General features: G+C 41.3%; 1 protein-coding gene across 4 annotated transcripts in view; it reads right to left on the reverse strand.

Annotated features, from left to right (window-relative positions):
• Positions 1 to 811: 811 nt before the first annotated feature.
• ZBTB38 (zinc finger and BTB domain containing 38) overlaps positions 812 to 20,076 on the reverse strand; it is a 141,871-nt gene continuing 122,606 nt past the window's right edge. For all 4 annotated transcript variants that reach the window (XM_049629750.1, XM_049629751.1, XM_049629749.1 and 1 more), the window contains one exon: positions 812 to 7,400. In XM_049629750.1, the coding sequence (XP_049485707.1) occupies positions 3,816 to 7,400 (3,585 nt within the window). In that variant the 3' untranslated portion in view covers positions 812 to 3,815. The remainder of the gene's footprint in view (positions 7,401 to 20,076) is intronic.

The following is a 20,076-nucleotide window of genomic DNA, read 5'->3' on the forward strand; positions in this document are numbered from 1 at the left end:
CCATGTTATTTTTAATCCCTTTTTTAAAATGTTTGTTTTTGAGAGAGAGAGAGAGAGGAAGAGAGAGAGAGAGGGAGCAGGGGAGGGGCAGAGAGAGAGAGAGGGAGACACAGCATCTGAAGCAGACTCCAGGCTCTGAGCTGACAGCACAGAGCCTGATACGGGCCTTGAACTCACAACTGTGAGATCATGACCCGAGCCGAAATCAGACATTTAACTGACTGAGCCACCCAGGCGCCCGATTTTACTCTATATTCTTGAAAAGAAAAAGTGTACAGATTTAAAAAATGATTTTATAAGGCAATATCCCAACATACAAGAGAAGGCAAATGCCCAGAGTGTAGAGGCATCAGAAATAAAGCAGCGGTGGTGTCAGGGAAAGCTGAGACCAGTACGGCCTCCTGAAGGCCATCACTGTAACAGCTATCATCATAAAGCTGCATTCATTTGTCATGCCTCTTTGCCTCACTGCCCGTTCAGTTTACATTAAGTATTTTTCTCTAAGGTGTTGAGAAGAAACAAAAACGTGGGCTTTGAAGTCAGGGAGATCTGGCTTGGAATCCTGGTTCTGTCTGGTTGTGGGATCTTCTCAAAGTCACTACAAAATGTAGATAATGAAGTCTACTTCCCATGGTTGCTGGGAAAGACCTGAATGAAACAGCCCATGGGAAGAACCTTGCCAGATTCCTGGTACTAAGTGTAATTTGTTTCCCGAGGATGAGTAGAGTAGACAGAACACTTTCAACGCTCTCTGATTTATCACAAGGTCAGGCCTAGCCAAGGCATTAAATGATAAGAAGACTTCAATCTCTCTTATTTCTGCTTTTTTTTTTTAATGCATATTCCATTTGAGTCCTAAGCATGTAAGTAGGTATCATGGAACGTAAACAAGTAAGGAAACAGAAATATATTAAATGAATAATATGTGAAACAATGCTGTGACTCACAAAGAGGAAATAGCCGCTTGACTGCACAAAAGAATTAACATTAAAACATTTAAGAGACTTAACATAGAATAAGCTATTTTAATCAAGCAAAACCAAATTTATATTCATTATTTCTAAAAATAAAATTAGACTTTTCCAACCCTTAACATCTGCATTTAATAATATCTTCTAACCAAAATACAGATGCTAAAACAGCAAATTACAATATATCTTGTACAGCATACAGTATGTTCACTGTTTACACCTACTTTAATTCTAGTTGGTCGTTATGTACTCAATGCATAAACATCACTCATGGTAAAGTTTTCACAATTAACAAAAATGTGACAAGGCTGTCTTAAAACGGCTCTGCTATAAATTGTATAGAATATACAGAATTACAAAGTCAAGTATTTTTTTTATCAAAATATACACCCCTCCCTGAAACTAACACAAGCTATCAACATTTTAAACGAATAATACAATTATAGAAAATATTTGCAAAATTATTTTTTCATGTATAAATATTCTGCCATATTTACTTTGGTCTAGAATTATCAGCATACAAGTCCACTTAAAAAATTTCCACATGTAAGGGCTAGGAGACATCACTACATGTAATAATTTTATATTTGGAGTTACCTCAAATCAAAATGACTGAAATACACAGTAATTCTCTTTGATTAATAATCCCAATTGAGATAAAATAAATTAGTAGATCACCGAATTACCTATTCAATATTCTAATTATCAATTCAGAAATGATTTTCATAAGCCCTTTGTGACCATCTCTTTTAACAAAACCCAAATGAGTAGTGCAGGTATACATATATACAACGTATAAAATAAGGATGAATTTTGCTTGCATTTCCCCATTTTCCTCTATTACATAATACTGTATGTAAGTAAGTGAAAGTAGATCAACAAAAGATAAATGCAGATGCAATATTGGGGTTACTTAACAGCAAAATACTACTGTATAAAAAGGTCAGCTTTGATCGTGTCCTTCTCTGGGTGTTTAAATGCTTTCTTGCCCACCCAAATCCGTATTAAGTCTTCTTCAAGGAGACATCACAATACTTGAAGAGAGAAACTGGAGTCCTTTGAACTACTTCTTCATTATGGTGACTCTGCAACCTTGAATAACCTTGGGCTTCCATCTATCAAATCCCATGAACATGAATAGCTGTAGGTCACCCTTAAACCAGGTTCCAGGTTCTGCTCACACTGGTGATCAAAGGGTGGGAATGTTTTCTCTCTCCCTCCTATTCTGGCAGTTTATAACCTAAGAATGATGAGTTCCAGCTTCCCAGAACCTAGTCCACATGATGGAATATCCTACAGCGCAATTAGACTTGGAGGGCAATGGTGATGGTGTGGGGCAGCATAAAAGAACATGAAACAACTTAAGTGGGTTTTTAGCAAGGGAGCCAGGTGTCTGCAAACATGAAGACAAGGCATCTGGCTTTGGGGATAGGTTTCTGAGTCATATAAGTAAGTGATGGAATCGTATTACTCCACAGTCTATCTCTCCTCCAACCTCCCCCAAAACAAAGCTACTGTTTGAGGCAAGGAAGGTCATCGCTTCCTCTTGCCCACTCAAGTCATTAATGGGTGAGGTGGGAGGTGTCTTTCTGATGCCCTTTTGTTTTATATTAGTATATACTTGTGGGCTGCATAATCTCCAAGAAGGCTAATAATCACTGGGATTAGGCTTTCTGTCATTTTCAAGTGCCTGGGAATTCACCACCATATGCATGCTTTGCACTAAATTTCCTGGACACTCCTTCAGTGGAATGGGATGTGTCAGGTTTTAACTTAAACCCTGGAGACTGATTAAGTCTGTCTGAAATAGACCTCTACATCCATGGCCTTGTGATGGATGGAAGACTGCAGGGAGTTTCAGAAGAATTTGACCCTTCTTTATTTTCTGAAGTGAGGCCACTGCAAAGTAATATACAGCACAGGTGATCAGAGAAAAATTCTGGGAGGGCTCTCCCCCATAGATAAGGCATGACCTATTTTTTCTGTGACTGGAGTAGACCAGTTCTAGTAATAGCTCAGCCAGAACTTCAAGGGAACAGCATTCCATCTAAAAGCATACAACGTGCTCTTAAATCATATCAAGATGCTTTCTACTGATTTTTCCATTAGTCCTCATTATTTGCAGATCTATTGCTCGTCATTATAATTCTCTACAGGGGACATGGATAGTTAAAAGTCATAGTGATTTATATATGTATTTTACAAGGCTTGTGTTGCAGAAAAGTAGTTCTAGATAATGTATGAATGTCCTACTTAAGTTACTCAATTTCACACATATTTTCAGCTATAATATTAAATATTTCTTATATATCCACTAATTTAAACAATTTTTAATAGCACAGAAGCTGGATGGGAAAAATGACTGTCATAGCTCGTTTACCTTCTAACATATTTATGAAGATGATGTTTTCATGATATCCGACCCTCGTTTTCTCCAGTAACTAAAGATAGCTCAGCAGCCAGTTCCTATTAGCACTTACTAGAAAGTTCTAAATTAGGCTAACATTAGACTCTTTTTTTTTCCACTGGCAGAAATACCACAGCTAAGAACTTCATAAACTTCCACAAGATACTTGGGATACTGGAGGATTCAGCTATTTCATTTTTGTGCACTTTGCATGAAGTTAATGCTAAAACCCAAAGTAGATATTAGGATCCTTTTTCTGGAATTTTCACAAATGAGATTTTCTTTTTTACATTTCACTCCTTCATGACTGTTGTGTGAACAAAACAAAACTAAACTTAAAAAAAAAAAACACACACACCAGAAGAAACAGCTAAAAACACCCCAAAACAACAAACCCACCAACTTATAGTTTTGAAGATTTTTCTAAGTATCACCACTCAAAGGACATTTTCAACAATGGTTTGCACATTATCCTTTTGGTCATTGTCTTCTGAATCATTGACATGTGGGTTCTCCAGAGGATTTGAGTTCTCATGGCACATGTCACCTTCGACTTTCTCCCGCTGACTTGGGCTCTTGAATAAGTGTTTCTTCTGGTGCATTCCAAGGGCAGCAGCTGTTTTGCAAATTTTGGGGCACTGGAAGCAGGCATAGCCCTTCCCATCATGTTCCCAAATGTGCCTCTGCTCATGATTCCTTTTTGTGGAAAGGTACAAAAAACTCTGAAAGCAGAACTGACAGTGGTAACGCTTTTCGCCGGTGTGGATTCTTTCGTGGATTTTGAGCGTCTCGTTCAACGTGAATGCCTTGTTGCAGTACTGACAGATGAACTCCTTCACGCCCAGGTGGATGCGTTCGTGTTTCTGTAAGTTTCCCTGCACCGAGAAGCACCGCCCGCAGGTCTTGCACTGGTACGGCTTCTCTCCAGTGTGACACCGCATGTGCATCTTGAGCGTGGAAGGGCTCTGGAACTGCTTGGCACAGAACTCGCAGGCGTAAGGCCTAGCAGTGAGATGCCTGTGGGGCCTTCCTTGATTGCCGGCCCCCGAGGCTTTGTCTCCATCGCAGAGTTCGCACTGCAGCTTGGGCATCTCTTTATTTTCTTCTTCCTCAAAGGCCTTCTCCTGAGGAGCTTTCCCCACAGCGCAGTCCAGTTCTGCTGGGTATTTACACTTATTGCTTGGGCTCCTGTGTTCATGTTCTTTCTTCCAGTTGACCTTCCTCATTTTCCTCAACTGTCTGGATTTCTTTTTGGGTTTGTAGTTGTAGTAAGGACGCCAAGGTTTGTCAGTGGAATCCTGGTCGCTGGCGTCATCGAACATCTCGTTCATTTCCACACACTCGGACTGGCAGAGCCCGAGTGGGCTGTCTCTGTTGGCTTCTGGGTCACTCTCTTGTGGCAAGGTCTCCTCCTGCACTTGATACTTGGGTCTTCTCCCTCTTTTATAGAACAACTTAGATCCTAGGATGTGCCTTTTCACGATGGCTTCGTTTCCGATTTTCACCGTTATCTGGCAAAGGGGCGCCACGTTGCTGTTTGTGGAGGTTCCTGGCAGAGCAGGCTTTGCAATGTAGGTTTCAATTTTACTGGTTTCTTTCATACTTGCGGTTTTGCTCAATGACCCTCCGGGATCAGCGACGTATTTGGACTCCTCTGCTACCTCCCCCTTGTTACACGGCACGATCTTCTTTTTCTCCTTAATGCTTTTGGGTCTGCTGACGACCCTGCCCGCTTTGTCAGGCTCGAGTTTGCTGTCGTCTTTCAGGGGCTGACTGCCTGCTGGGTCCAAAGGGGCTCTGTGGCTGCTGCTGGTCATGGCGGCAACGGCGTTGCTGTGCATTATCACTGATGAGAACTGGCTACTATGCACAATGACCGAGGGTGCTGAGCCACTGTAGCTGATCACAGAGGCTGCGTTCTCACTGCCACCACTCAAAGACGAAACAGGCACGTCCCCTGCTGGGAGGTCAGAACTGACAGCATTCTCAGTGGAAGAAACCGACACCTCGGTAGAATAAAAGTTATTGTCGAGATCAACTTTCAGTGCTTCCTCTCCCCACTTGGTCCCCTCTGCGCTCTGTACGTTGGCAGAAGCGGGCATGTCCTGGCGTGCAGATGTTTCCAAGGGGACGGCTGGACTGCTGGTGAGGGTGTTGACGCGGTCTTGGAAATTCAGCGTCGGTAACTCAGAGCTGTGTGGATTCTGAATGACATAGGGACCAGATGCTGACGCATTCATCTGACTGCTTTCTCGAGCATTTTCATAGGAAGAATTTCGGTAGCTCTTATAAGGAGCCCTCTTGCATTTCATAGGCAGTAGCCTGTAAAGTTTATATGGATACACACTAGGCTTCAAGCCTCCATTTGCTGTTTTTTTACTGATGGAAAGTCTGTGATCTATGGCATGGAAAGACTTCTGATGGTTTTTGAGAATATAATAGGTCATGAAAGTTTCAAGGCAGAAAATGCACTGATAGCGCCTCTCCCCTGTATGCCAAATTTCATGTCTTGTCCTGTACTCAGCCAGTGCAAATACTTTGTTGCAGTAATGACACGGATATGTTCTTCTCCACGAGTGAACATTTGCATGTCTTCGGAGGCTGGATAAAGTCACGTAACTACGTTTGCATACAACACAGCTGTAGAGCATCTGCCCATTAACAAATTTAACCATGTGGTCCGTTTCTGGCAAGGTACTTCCGGTACTGGAAAACTCACCAATCCTGTTTTCAGAGAGCAACGGTTCTGGACCTGTGAACGAACTTCCATTCTGTCCGATGGTTGGATAGTTTTCTAAAAAGCGCTGGTTTCCTCCGGGAACAGGCATGTGGCTGGACCTCATACAAATCTGCTCGTGCCGATCCAGTCTGTTCAGGGTGCTGAACTGCTTGTTGCAGTACTTGCACACTAACGGCTCCTGGGTTGGCTTGTGGAGCTGCATGTGGGCACTGAGCAAAGTGCTACTGTCAAAGGACTTAGAACAACAGCTGCAGTTGTACACAAGAGGTGGGACCTCTGCCGTCGGCGGCCCAGGGACGTCAGAGGATTTATTTTCATCTTCCTTGGAAAAACGGAGATCTCCTTCGTTGTTGGGAGATTTTGAACAAGGAAGAACGGCAGGCAGCTCTGGACTTCTTTCCTGATTAACCTCTGAGCTGGTTGCTGGAGGGGGTGGTCTATTTTCTGCAGCTGAATCGGAAGCCTGGGGTATGGAGACTGTCTTTGGCTTTCGGCACGTTTTCAGTTTTGCTGCTAGAGCTTCACAGGTTTCTTTACCTGTTTTACCAGGCGAACTGCTGTCGTGTTCACGTACGGGCTGACTTCTGTATGCCTCGGCCACGGAGGAAACGGCATACGAGTGCTCTGCCAGCGTGCGGACGGGCTCTGCCTCGTGGCACACGTCAGTCCTCTCCAGGCAGAGGCTGGTGGTTCTCATGGAGTCAGAGACCTTTTTGAAACTTGCTCTCAAGTCCAGTGGAGAGAACATGTTATTACTATTTTCTGTTTCAATGATGGAAAATGCATTTGTGATCCTTGGCCCATTGGTGATGGCAGGTTCTTCGTGCCTTTTTTCATTTTTTTCTTCTTTAACCACTCCCTTTTCAGTAATGCAGAATACATAGGGACCAGGGGAATTTGAGAAGTTGCGATCAGTAAGGTCTTCCAAGAAGGATATTCCCAGCTTTTTCCCTGCAGCTGCAAGATCCGTGACTGTTTCCTGTCTCTTGACGACAACTGTGGAGCTGTAGATATAATTAAGGATCTCTGTAAACACTTCAGCTTTGAGATCATCCAGTTCCAGGACATGGCTGGAAATACAGATTGTATGGCTCCAAAAGATATTTTTGAAATAAAGGCTTGAAGCAGCCAGGACATTGCTGTGGGCTTTAAATTTGGTGTCTTCCACAATAATAGTGACATCGCATAAAATGCCCCGAATGCGCTGCTCATTTAAGATGGAGAGCACTGTGTCACTGTGCAAGTCGTCCTTGAGGTCCCTGGAAAGGGACATGACTGTCATCTGAAACAAGAGGAGAGAAATGGTCAGAGACCCTTCCAAAACTAGTTTCTTTCCTTCCTTCTTTTTTTAAAGTAAGCTCTATGCCCAGCGTGGGGCTCAAACTCACAACCTCAAGTTCAAGAATCATATGCTCTACCAACTGAGCCAGCCAGGCGCCCCAACAAGTAGTTTCTTTATTTCTAGACAATTTTCAATGTTTTTGAAAAACTTTTTTTTTTGTATGAAAATACAGGTTTTTATCTCATTTGCTGTTACTTGCAAGACTTGGAGTCAACATTAGAAACTAAATCTTGATCTCGCCCCAGCCTGTTTCTCATACCATTGCTAATAGTTGTTATAGTTGGAAATCCTCCCAGAACTCTTTCTCCAAAGCCGTAGCTATATATACACGTCCAAATTTGGGAGAAGGAGGGTTTCCCCCCCAAATGTGAAGGGTCTCATCATCACTCAAGGCTGCTGCATTGAACTCCTAGAGCTGGGCAATGCCATGGTCCTGCCACAAACGTCCTATTTTCATAGATAACCCTGAGGACCCGATCCAAACATCATTTATGAAGCAGGAAGATGATTTTTTTTTTTAAAAAAGCTTTCCCTAAGTAAGCAGTACCTGTATACAGAGGTACTGCCCACTCAGAGAAGAAGAACTGGAGAAGCCATTCTAATTTGTGGCTCTGAAAGGTCTCTCAATGGAAACCCTCAGTCTGCATGACCCAGTCTGACCACCAGGGGTTCCCTGTCTCTCTGCGTTACTGGCCATATCTCATACTTTCTCTAATTTCCCTTTTTATTACAGCCAAAGTAGATTAGGGTTTTCAAAAAGGGCTCGGTGACGTACTGAAGGCACACGAAAAAGAAACAATGCACAAAACCAAGAAAGCATGTCTCTGAGTCTACTCTCATTGTGGTTTGGATTTGAAGGTATCTCTTTAAGATCCTGATTTCAATTCCTTCAGACATATACCCATAAGTGAGATTGCTGGATCACATGGTAGTTCTATTTTTAATTTCTTGAGGAATCTCCATACTCTTTTCCATAGTAGCTGTACTAATTTACATTCCCACCAACAGTGCACAAGGGCTCCCTTTTGTCCAACCCTTCATCAACATTTGTTCTCTCTTATCTTTTTGATGGTAGCCATTCTGACAGGTGTGAGCTGATATTTCATTGTGGTTTTGACTTACATTTCCCTGGTGGTTAGTGATGTTGAGCACTTTTTCATATGTCTGTTTGTCATCTTTATGCCTTCTTTGGAAAAATGTCTAATCGGATTATTTGTGGGGTTTTGGTGTTGAGTTGTATAAATTATTTACATGTTATGGATATTAACCCCTTATCAGATATATCATTCGAAAATATCTTTTCCCATTTGGCAGGTTGCCTTTTTGTTTTGTTGATGGTTTCCTTTACTGTGCAAAAGGCTCTGATTTTAGTGTAGTCCACCAGTTGATTTTTTGCTTTTTTTCCCTTCCCTCAGGAGACATATCTAGAAAAATGATTCTATGGCCAATGTCAAAGAAATTACTGCCTGTGCTCTCTTCAAGGGTTTTTATGGTTGCAGGTCTCACATTGAGGTCTTTCATCCATTTTGAGTTTATTTTTGTACATGGTGTAAGAAAATGGTCCAGGTTCATTCTTCTGCATGTGGCTGTCCAGTTGTCCCAGCACCAGTAATTCCACTACTGGGTATTCACCCCAAGAAAATAAAAACACGAATTTGAAAAGATATATGCAACCCTATGTTTATTTCAGCATTATTTACAACAGCCAAGATATGGAAGCAGCCTGTGTCTGCTGACAGATTAATGGATAAAGTAGATGTGGTACACACGCACATGCGCGCGCACACACACACACACACACACACACACACATACACACACAGGAATATTACTCAGTCAAAAACATGCATGTTGCCATATGTAACAACATGGATGGATCTAGAAGGTATAATGCTAAGTGAGATAAATTAGAGAAAAACAAATACCATATGATCTCACTCATATGTGGAATTTAAGAAATAAAACAAGCGAGGGGCACCTACGTGGCTCAGTTGGTTAAGCATCCGACTCTTGGTTTCAGCCCAAGTCATGGTCTCACAGTTCATGAGTTTGAGACCCGTGTTGGGCTCTGCGCTGGCAGCACAGAGCCTGCTTGGGATTCTCTCTCCCTCTCTCTGCCCCTCCCTCATTCATGCTGCCTCTGTCTCTCTCAATATAAATAAATAAACTTAAAAAAATAATAAAACAAGTGAACAAAGGGGGAAAAAGACAAACAAAAAAACCAGACTTTTAAGTACAGTGAGCACTGGTGGTTACCAGAGGGCAGGTAGGTGGGAGGATATATGAAACGGATAAAGGGGATCAAATGTGATGCGCAGTGAGCAATGTATAGAATTGTTGAATTGAAACTAATATAACACTGTATGTTAATTGTATTTCATTAAAAAAATACTGAGTCTAGTCACAGGTTCCTAAATTGGCACAATTTAAAGGCATAGTGGCTCTTGTTCTGGTTCAAGGATCTTATCTCTGTTCTTCCCAGCACCTAGTTCTTGGTATTTTCTCTATATATTTTAAACCATAAGACTGGAATGGCCAAAGCCTACCAACTAATATTCCAGTAAGAGATAGTATATTATATAAGAAATACATAGTATGTTAGTATGTAGGGATCTAAATTAAATTCAAACTTAACCTTACTCTGTGTCATGTATTCTGTTCTGTTTCATTTTAAAAATGCTAATAGCAACTCACTCAACTAATTTCACTATACACTAACAGATCACTTCTGCAGTTAAAACCAAAAAAAACCCCTCTAGTCTAAAGGTCATACTAATGAGCTGTTCATCCAGCCTCTCTCTCTCTCTTTTTTAAAATTTATTTTGAGAGTGAGACAGAGAGAGAGAGAGAGCAAGTGAAGGAGGAGCAGAGAGAGAGAGAGAGAGAGAGAGAGAGAGAATGAGAATCCCAAGCAGGCTCCACACTGTCAGCACAGAGCCAGATGTAGGGCTTGATCTCATGAACTGAACCATGAGATCATGACCTGAGCTGAAATCAAAAGTTGAATGCTTAACCGACTGAGCCAACCAGGCAAGCACCCCCAGCCTCTCTAGTGGCAGTGTCTTCCTAGCACTGAAGTACAACATTTAACTCACAGCATTCATTCAGCTGTGGAGAGACCAGATGGCCAAATGAAGAATTTCTTTTTACCCTTTTCTGAAGCTGTTATAAGTTGTGCCCATTATGTTATTTAGTGTCCTTTATACTTTAGGATCCATTTGATTCATTCTTTGATCTCATCCAGCCACAGGAAAAAGTGCATTAATACTAATAAATGCTTCTATTTCCAAGACAAGGAAGCTTAGAACCAACTTTTATCATCAACTGTTGTAGCCATTGTTAGCTTGGATTTCTGGTGTGACTAGTGTCTCATTTTCTTCATTTAATATTAGTTCTTTTCTACTTGTGTACTGTGCCTTTAATTGTAACCGTCCATGAATCTTTTTTAGAAATGTGAGGGATTAAGTCTATAAATAGAAATGGAATTAAATGAAATGGAACCTACAGCTTCCTCTATGCCCCTGAAGGAGAGGGGGTCACCCCTGAACAGGTGGCAGGAGTCCGTTCTTCATTGGTTACAGATCAATGACATATTTTGCTGATGCTTCTTTTGTCTTCCATGAGTTCTCTGCTCTGGGCCCCTGGAGGATCCACTTTCTCTCCTGCCTCATTTATTCACATCCTGTTTGGCTTTTCTGAAGCCCATACGTTATTTTAATTCTTTATCCAGCCTGACTGGATAGTCTGAGATCTGGCAAAACACATACTGTATGATTTTAAAAGGTGGTTGCCCTCTCAGTTTAGTTCCATGCTGACATCTGTTTTGTCCTTCCACCTCAAAACTACTGCTTCTTCCAAAACATTCCAATTCACAGCACTCTTAAACTCCCACTAGGCCCTACCTCCACTTGGGGACTACAGTATTTCACATCAAGCCAATGAACACTCCAGGATGTTAGATGATAAGCCCCCCCCTCACTTCTGTAGGATTCTCTGATTCTTCTCTTAGGTTGTTCAATTAGGATGGTTAGTAAAAGGCCAAATGTTAACATTTAATAATATCTTTTTTTAACGTTTGTTTTTGAGAGAGCGAAAGTGTGAGCAGGGGAGGGGCAGAGAGACAGGGGGACAGAGGATCCGAAGCAGGCTCTGCACTGACAGCAGAGAGCCTGATGTGAGGCATGAGCCATGAGATCATGATCTGAGCCAGTGAGATACACAACCGACTGAGCTACCCAGGCACCCCCACATCTAATAATATCTTAATCATACTCACAGTTAGAATAATGCATCTAATAGAAAGTATCATTATATAGGTCATTAACACACTGTTGTAACTATGGAATATCCACGTACGACACTATTCAAAAGGGGGATGATCTACCACGGTGTGGCAGAAATCCTTTTATAATCAGAGTAACTACGCAGCACTTCAATCTACGTTCTTGGCACACACACAAAAATTTCATTCTTGTGTCACTCTTCCCCAGCACATGTGTTAATGTCTAACATGGCTAGACACAGTACTCAGAGCTGGAAATACTGAGGAATAGGAGACAAGTCTCTTTCCTCAAGGAGCTCAGAGTCTAGGGGGAGAAAGAGAAGTGTCAACTAATAATTGCAATCCATGATGGTAGGCTTTATACTAAAGGTATGTACAAAGTGTTAAAGGATGAAGGGCCAACTTGTTATTTACAGGGGCCCTGGAAAGCTTGGCATCAATCAATCAATAAAACAGGAGTGTGGGATCAGGGAAATACAAATCAAAACCACACTCAGATATCACCTCACGCCAGTCAGAGTGGCCAAAATGAACAAATCAGGAGACTATAGATGCTGGCGAGGATGTGGAGAAACGGGAACCCTCTTGCACTGTTAGTGGGAATGCAAACTGGTGTGGCCGCTCTGGAAAACAGTGTAGAGGTTTCTCAAAAAATTAAAAATAGACCTACCCTATGACCCAGCAATAGCACTGCTAGGAATTTACCCAAGGGATACGGGAGTACTGATGCACAGGGGCACTTGTACCCCAATGTTTATAGCAGCACTCTCAACAATAGCCAAATTATGGAAAGAGCCTAAATGTCCATCAACTGATGAATGGATAAAGAAATTGTGGTTTATATACACAATGGAGTACTACGTGACAATGAGAAAGAATGAACTATGGCCCTTTGTAGCAACATGGATGGAACTGGAGAGTGTTATGCTAAGTGAAATAAGCCATACAGAGAAAGACAGATACCATATGGTTTCACTCTTATGTGGATCCTGAGAAACTTAACAGAAGACCATGGGGGAGGGGAAGGAAAAAAAAAAAAAGAGGTTAGAGTGGGAGAGAGCCAAAGCATAAGAGACTCTTAAAAACTGAGAACAAACTGAGGGTTGATGGGGTGTGGGAGGGAGGGGAAGGTGGGTGATGGGTATTGAGGAGGGCACCTTTTGGGATTAGCACTGGGTGTTGTATGGAAACCAATTTGACAATAAACTTCATATATTGAAAAAATAAAATAAAAAACAAACAAACAAACAAGCAAACAAAAAAAAAAAACAACAGGAGTGTGGGAAAGGCATTCTAAGCAGAAGGAACACCACAGGCAAAACAAACAAAAAATGATAAAAGGGTATATGCGCTCAGAGACTGATGAGTGGGTCTGTGTGATGGCGGGAGAGCGTGTGCACATGGTCTGTCCCCAGGATCCCCAGCAGTGCCAGACATGTGGCAGGCCTCAACACCTTTCTGTTGAATGACATGGGCTAGGAAAGGAAGGGTCATAAAGGCTCTAAAGTACTCCTCATGGTAAATTTTATATTCTAGGTTAAGAGGGAACCACTGAAAGTCATAATCTATTCCAGATTTGACCTGGAAAAAAAACAAACCCCACTCACTCAGGCTGCCGTGTGCTGAAACAATCAGAGGGGAGGGGCAAGCTGGCTGCAGGAGACCAGGTGGGTAGGCCATCCATGGTCCAGCTGAGAAGCAGCCCATCCATCCAGACAGAGTGAGAGGCGGGGGCAAGCAGACAGCCCTACCGCCAGCTAAGGAAGGGAGTGGGGGGTGGTATCTGGACTTAGAATAGATTTTCATTCCCTCCACCAACATTTATGGAACAACTGTTAAGTACATGGTATCAGACTAAATGTTAGAGGAAGACAAGAGTTCATTCCACATTTGAACAAATGTTTCCTGAATACCTACTATATGCTTTGGGACAGTAGTTCCCAAACCTGGCTATGCATCACAGTCACCTGGGAAGCTTTAAAATAGTATAAATTGATAGATTTTCCCCTCCCCTGCTCCCACAGAAATTCTGGTTTAGAACAGCTGGGGAAAGACCCTGGAATCCAATGTATTTTTTAAAAATATTTTTCATGTTTATTTATTTTTGAGAGAGACAGAGAGAGAGAGGGAGGGAGGAGTACAGAGAGAGGGAGACACAGAATCCGAAGCAGGCTCCAGGCTCTGAGCTGTCAGCACAGAGCCCGATGCAGGGCTCGAACCCATGAACTGTGGGATCAGGGCCGGAGCCGAAGTTGAGCACCCAACTGACGAACCACCCAGGCACCTCTGTATGTTTTGTATTTGCACTAATTTAGTGAATAAGGAAAACATTAATATGATACCAAATTCAAAAGACACAACACATAAACTTGATGAGTCTCTTTCCCACCTTGTCTCAGAGACTCTTCAAGTAGTTTTTATCAACCAGCTAGAACCAGGCCCAGTGGGCTGACACTAAAACCCTGTGCCATAAAATATATACAAATTCGTCCTTCAAAGCTTTGTGGTGTAGCAAGGGGTATAAGATGTGTTTATGAAACGCTGCATAACAAAGACACACAAATGTGTGGAATCACACAAGCAGGCAGGTTGGAAGAAGGCAGTGGCATTCTGGGGAGGAGCTTGGGAATGGCGGTGAGGGAAGGCACAGGGAGACACTCAGCAAAGCCCTGGAGGAGAAAGTGCCATGTAGTGGATCTTGAGGGTAGAATTTAGTTCTGCAGATCTAAACAAAGGGAAGGGAACCTCACTCAGAAAGAGGCACAGAGTTTCATGCCCTCAAAAAGCTTATAATCCAAGAGTCAGTGTAACAGTTCAAAGAATCTAAATCTGCAAATGCAAATTGAAAAAGCAGTGAAAGTTGTTGAAGGTGGACCTTAAAGTCTTTAAGACTTTAGAACCCTCTAGAACCTCCTTTTTGATTTTACCTCCCACCTGAACCACTTCCCACCACAGTCACGGGGTCATCTCAGATGGTGCCAAAGCTAAAAGCCATATCCTACGTGTTCAAAGGGCAATAAAGAAATCAGTTCAAAGTCTGTAGACCCACAGACCCACAGTAGGCCACAGGCAAATCTGGCCCCCACAGGTTTTTCTGACCAATCTGGTTTTTGGAACCACGGTTTTGAAAAACCGGGCTGACGTTGAAAAGAGTAAGATTTAACATAAAAACCAATATACCTTTTTTGAACAACAGGAAGAGTGGGCAAAATGGTTGTTGTCCGCCTGGCAAGAAGGACTGGGTGCCTCATAGCTGTGTCCCCTCATCACAGCCACCTGCACTCACACACTGCCTGCCCATGCTCTTACCGCCAAGTGACTTCTCTCTGTAACCTGACCAGCCTGGCCCCGTTAGCTGATTTCCTTTGTTGTGACTGATAAGAACATAAAGGGAAATAACATTAGACCCACAGATCTTATCATACATACTTACTTAAAGATCCCCCCAAAATTAAAATTCAGACTTATAAATGAGTTTTTGTGTGTTTGGGGTGGAGGGGGTAGTCATCCTCGGCAAAAACAGTATTCTTTGACCTAAAAAAGTTAACTGACCTCCTCTACTATATTTCTTTATAGAGAGTAACTTAACACTGAAGCCTTAGGAATTCCTGCCAATGGAAAGCCCACAAAAGACCTCAGAAAAAGAAATGTAGGATGGAAAGAAGAGGAGATTTAATTTACATGTAACTTTTTAAAATGTTTTCTAAACAGCAAGCTTCATGCAATACATTCACTTCTCTCAGTAGTATTACTGAGATGGGATAGACAAGCATGAAAAAGGCTAACAACAAATGTTATAGATGCAAAAATTTTGGTGGGCCTACCTACATTTCTTTTTTTTTAAATTAAAAATTAAATTAAATTAAATTTTACATATTTTTTAAATATTTATTTTTGAGAGAGACAGAGAGAGAGAGAGAGAGAGAGAGCAACCGGGGTAGGGACAGTGAGGGAGACACAGAATCCAAAGCAGGCTCCAGGCTCTGAGCTGTCAGTACAGAGCCAGATGCGGGGCTCAAACTCATGAACCACAAGATCATGACCTGAGCCAAAGTTGGATGCTTAACTGACTGAGCCACCCAGGTGCCCCTAATTTTTTATTTTAGAGAGACAGTGCCCAAGAGTGGGGGAGAGGGGCAGAGGGAAAGAGAGTGAGAATCTTAAGTAGGCTCTGTGCTTAGCCCAGAGTCCGATGTGGGGCTTGATCCCACAACCCTGGGATCATGACCTGAGCTGAAATCAAGAGTCGACGTTCAACTGACTGAGCTGCCCAGGCCCCACATAAACTAATTTGTAATTAGATAATTAAGTGACTTTATAAATATATGAGCATATGCTATATAAAATACTTACACAGTCATATTTATCTATAAAAACACACATGTAGATATCTATATGTATATATACAACATAAGTATGTGATATACACATATATCTGTATGTGTACATACACATATACGTGGACATTTGAAAGACAAAAGGGGTGCAGCTAATAACTATGCTAGAGAAACAGGTATACATTGGGACTGCACTTGAGGAAATAAGGATGAATATTCATCCTTTATTTATTTATACATATATTCATATATATACATGTGTATATATATGTATGTGTATGTCTATATATAAAAATAAAACCTAAACCTCTATGTAAACATAAAATTCTGTATTATAGTACAAGTACATATGTATATGTTTACAGAAAGTATGATAAACATACTTTATAATTATACTTTATATAAATGCCATTGGGAAATTCTAGTTCATTCACATATTTAGAATCTTCTGATCCTTTCGTCTCCTGCCATATTTCAACCTTATCTAACACATGCACATACATATAATGCAAAGATGAACACTTAAATAAGATGCTTTTGAAGATTAAATTACCACTTCTTCACCAGCTTTTTTTAAATTAATTAATTAATTTATTTTTAATTGGGTTTTTTTGAACATTTATTTATTTTTGAGACAGAGAGAGACAGAGCATGAACGGGGTAGGGTCAGAGAGAGAGGGAGACACAGAATCTGAAACAGGCTCCAGACTCTGAGCTGTCAGCACAGAGCCCGACGCAGGGCTTGAACTCATGGACAGCGAGATCATGACCTGAGCCAAAGTCGACCGCTCAACCGACTGAGCCACCCAGGTGCCCACTTCACCAGCTTTTAGAATGAACTATATTTAAAACAATAAAATAAATCTATGCTCATGGTAAAATATTCAAACAGTGCAGAAGTGTATTAAAGTACAAAGCAGAAGGCCTGTTCTCTGTCCTAGCCTCCCCTCCCCCACATCGATGCACCTACGGCACCCACAGCATGCATCCTCCCTAGATGGATACCTTTTTTCTAACTTTGGAAGATCTGTACACTACATCTGTATAAAAGCTCTAGGAGAAAAATTATTTCCTCTTGAGTTTTTTCTACCCTAGCCTCTAGCTCCTCTGCCTGGCAATTCCTTAAACTTACCCATCTCAGGTGACAGCCCACCTGGGCACCCTTCGTCCTCTGGAACGCCTAGATTCTGGCTCCCACCTTTATGAAACGTGAAGTGTTATGCATTTGTTCATGTTTCTATCCTTCCCTATTTGCTCCTTGAGTACAAGGCCAATCTAACTCATCTTTGTTCTCGCGACACCTGTAGGGTACAGTACGTTGTCGACGATGGTGACAATAAGCAAGAGGAGCTGGCTCTTCAGACCCTGAGCAGCAAACAGCTTAAATTACACTCTGTATTTAGAAAAGTTCCTGATTTAAAGTTTTCAAAATTAGAACCAGATGAACCCAAATTCTACTCTGTAGACAGCACAAGTAACTAGGAAAATAAAAATTAATTCCTGTCCATTTTCTTCCTAGTTTCCTCCTAATGTGGCAGTTGGCTCCAAGTGTTTCATAGACCTGGAGTCTCCCAAGACCCTTTCAGCAGGTTCATGAGGTCAAAACTATTTTCATAATAACATAAAGATGTCATCTGCCTTCCCCCCCGCCCCCACCCAGCCATGCTAATATGTGCATTAATGGTACAAAAGCAATGATGGGCAAAAGAGCCAACACTGTAGCAAGCATCAAGCCAGTAACACCCAGATAAGAAAGTAAAAGTTACTAATTTTATTAAATCTTGGCTACTGAATATACATTTTTTTACTATTTTGTGTGATAAAATGGGAGGTACACACAAAACACTTCCACTGCACTGAAAAACCAATGTCTGCCTTGAGCACTTGGGTGGTTCTTAGAGTTGTGAGCTGAACTAGCCAACTTTTTTTTCATGGAACACCATTTTTACATTCAAAAACGACTGACAGACAAACTATGGTTATTCAGATGTGGATATCTGGGCAAACATTTTCTTGAAAATGAACTAAGCAGGACTGTCACTTCAAGGAAGTAGCCATTTTGTTCCCAGTAATAAAATTTGACTTTCAGATGAAAATCGCAATTCTGGAAAATTTGGTATTTAACACAAACTTTGGCATTCACCGCCATGAGCTCTACATTTCTCAATACATAATGATTTTTCTACAGAGGTTGGTGGTGATGTTAATGAATGTGACTTTAGTATATCGTGCAATGAGTTTGGAAGACAGGCATAGCTCAGTGAACTAACATTTGCCAAATATTGTAACAAAAAACCACGCACATACAGGCAAAAAGGTGTAAGATCAGTAGATTTAACTGTGACAACATATGGAAAGTTCATTGCTTTGGTTCAAGTTCCATGTCACAGCTAACCTTTAAAAAAACCAACTACCTGTCAAGTTTTGGTGTATTATCAAGGAATATCCACAATTAAATGAAAAGCTATTAGAAAACATCTCCCACTTCCAATGACCTATTTGTATGAGGCTAGATTTTCTTCACATACTTCAACTACAACATACTTGCCATTGAATTCAGAAGCAGATATGAAAATCTGACTTCCTTTCTATCAAGCTAAACATTATATGTTTGCAAAAATGTAAGATAATTCCACTCTCATTACATTTTTTTGCCTTAGAAAAATTTATTTTTTTAAATGTTATTAAAAATGTTATTTAATCATGACTTTATCACAGCTATTTTTCATGAATTGTGATTATTATTTTTTAAATGTTTGTTTATTTTGAGAGAGAGACAGAGACAGCATGAGCAGGGGACGGACAGAGAGAGGGGTGAGTGACAATTCTGAGACTGATGCTGGCCTCAGTCCCATGACTGTGAGATCATGACCTGAACTGAAATCAAGAGCTGGATGCTTAACTGACTGAGCCACCCAGGTGTCCCGAGTTAATTGTTGTTGTTGTTGTTGTTGTTTTTAATTTCCTTTTAAATATTGAATATGGCAAATATTGATAGATATTTAACTCAGATAAACAAAAGCTCTTTGGGTCTTCAATGATTTCTAAGAGTGTAAGGAGGTCTTGGGACCAAAACATTTGAGAAATGCTACTCTAACCTATAAGAAGATGTTCAAAATGATTGTTCTCTAAAAATTATTTTACTCAATAAGAGAAATCAGATACAGGCTTAAAAGAATGAGAGACAAAGTGAATGAGAATGTGGTAAAATACAAGCAGAAATCCCCAGGAGAAGGAGACCGAGGGATACAGAAACACAGACTGACATACCCACAGTCACAGAGACACACATTCTATAGCTGTCATGAATTTCCCAAGCTTGAAGTCATTACTAAAACCTCTGGAGTCTGAGCATGGCTGAAAAACCAGGGGGCCAAACAGGACTTCCGCACTATAGGTGCTCAGGTGACAACTGTTCCTTGATTTGCAGGGCTGTGGCCCGTCTTATGTTTGCACAATCTAGCACTGCTCGCATTCTTGCCTTCCAAATCTCAAAGGTTAGCCTGCTCACAGAATTTTGTGTGCTCATAACAATTCTAACCATTCATCTATTGAATTAGCCCCCACCCCATTAGATTCTGGAGACTGCTTTTAGGCACTGGTTCACTCATTCTACAACTGAACTTTAAAAAAGGGGAAGAGTACCTGGGTGGCTCAGTTGGCTGAGTGTCTGACTTTGGCTCAGGTCATGCCCCATATTGGGCTGTCTGCTGTCAGCACAGAGCCGCTTTGGATCCTCTGTCCCCTCTCTCTCTCTCTGTCCCTCCCTTGCTCACACTTTCTCTCTCAAAAATACACATTAACAATTTTTTTTAAAAAGGGAAACAATCCTTAGCAATGATCTGACCAACTAATACTCTCTATTTCCAGTTTATTATATTTTTAAATGTCTTTTTTATTTTGAGAGAGAGACAGAGTGCGAGCACAAGTAAGCACAAGTGGGGGAGAAGCAGAGAGAGAGGGAAACAGAATCTGAAGCAGGCTCCAGGCTGTGAGA

Source organism: Panthera uncia, chromosome C2 (genome assembly GCF_023721935.1).
Source record: "Panthera uncia isolate 11264 chromosome C2, Puncia_PCG_1.0, whole genome shotgun sequence".
NCBI lineage: Eukaryota > Metazoa > Chordata > Mammalia > Carnivora > Felidae > Panthera > Panthera uncia.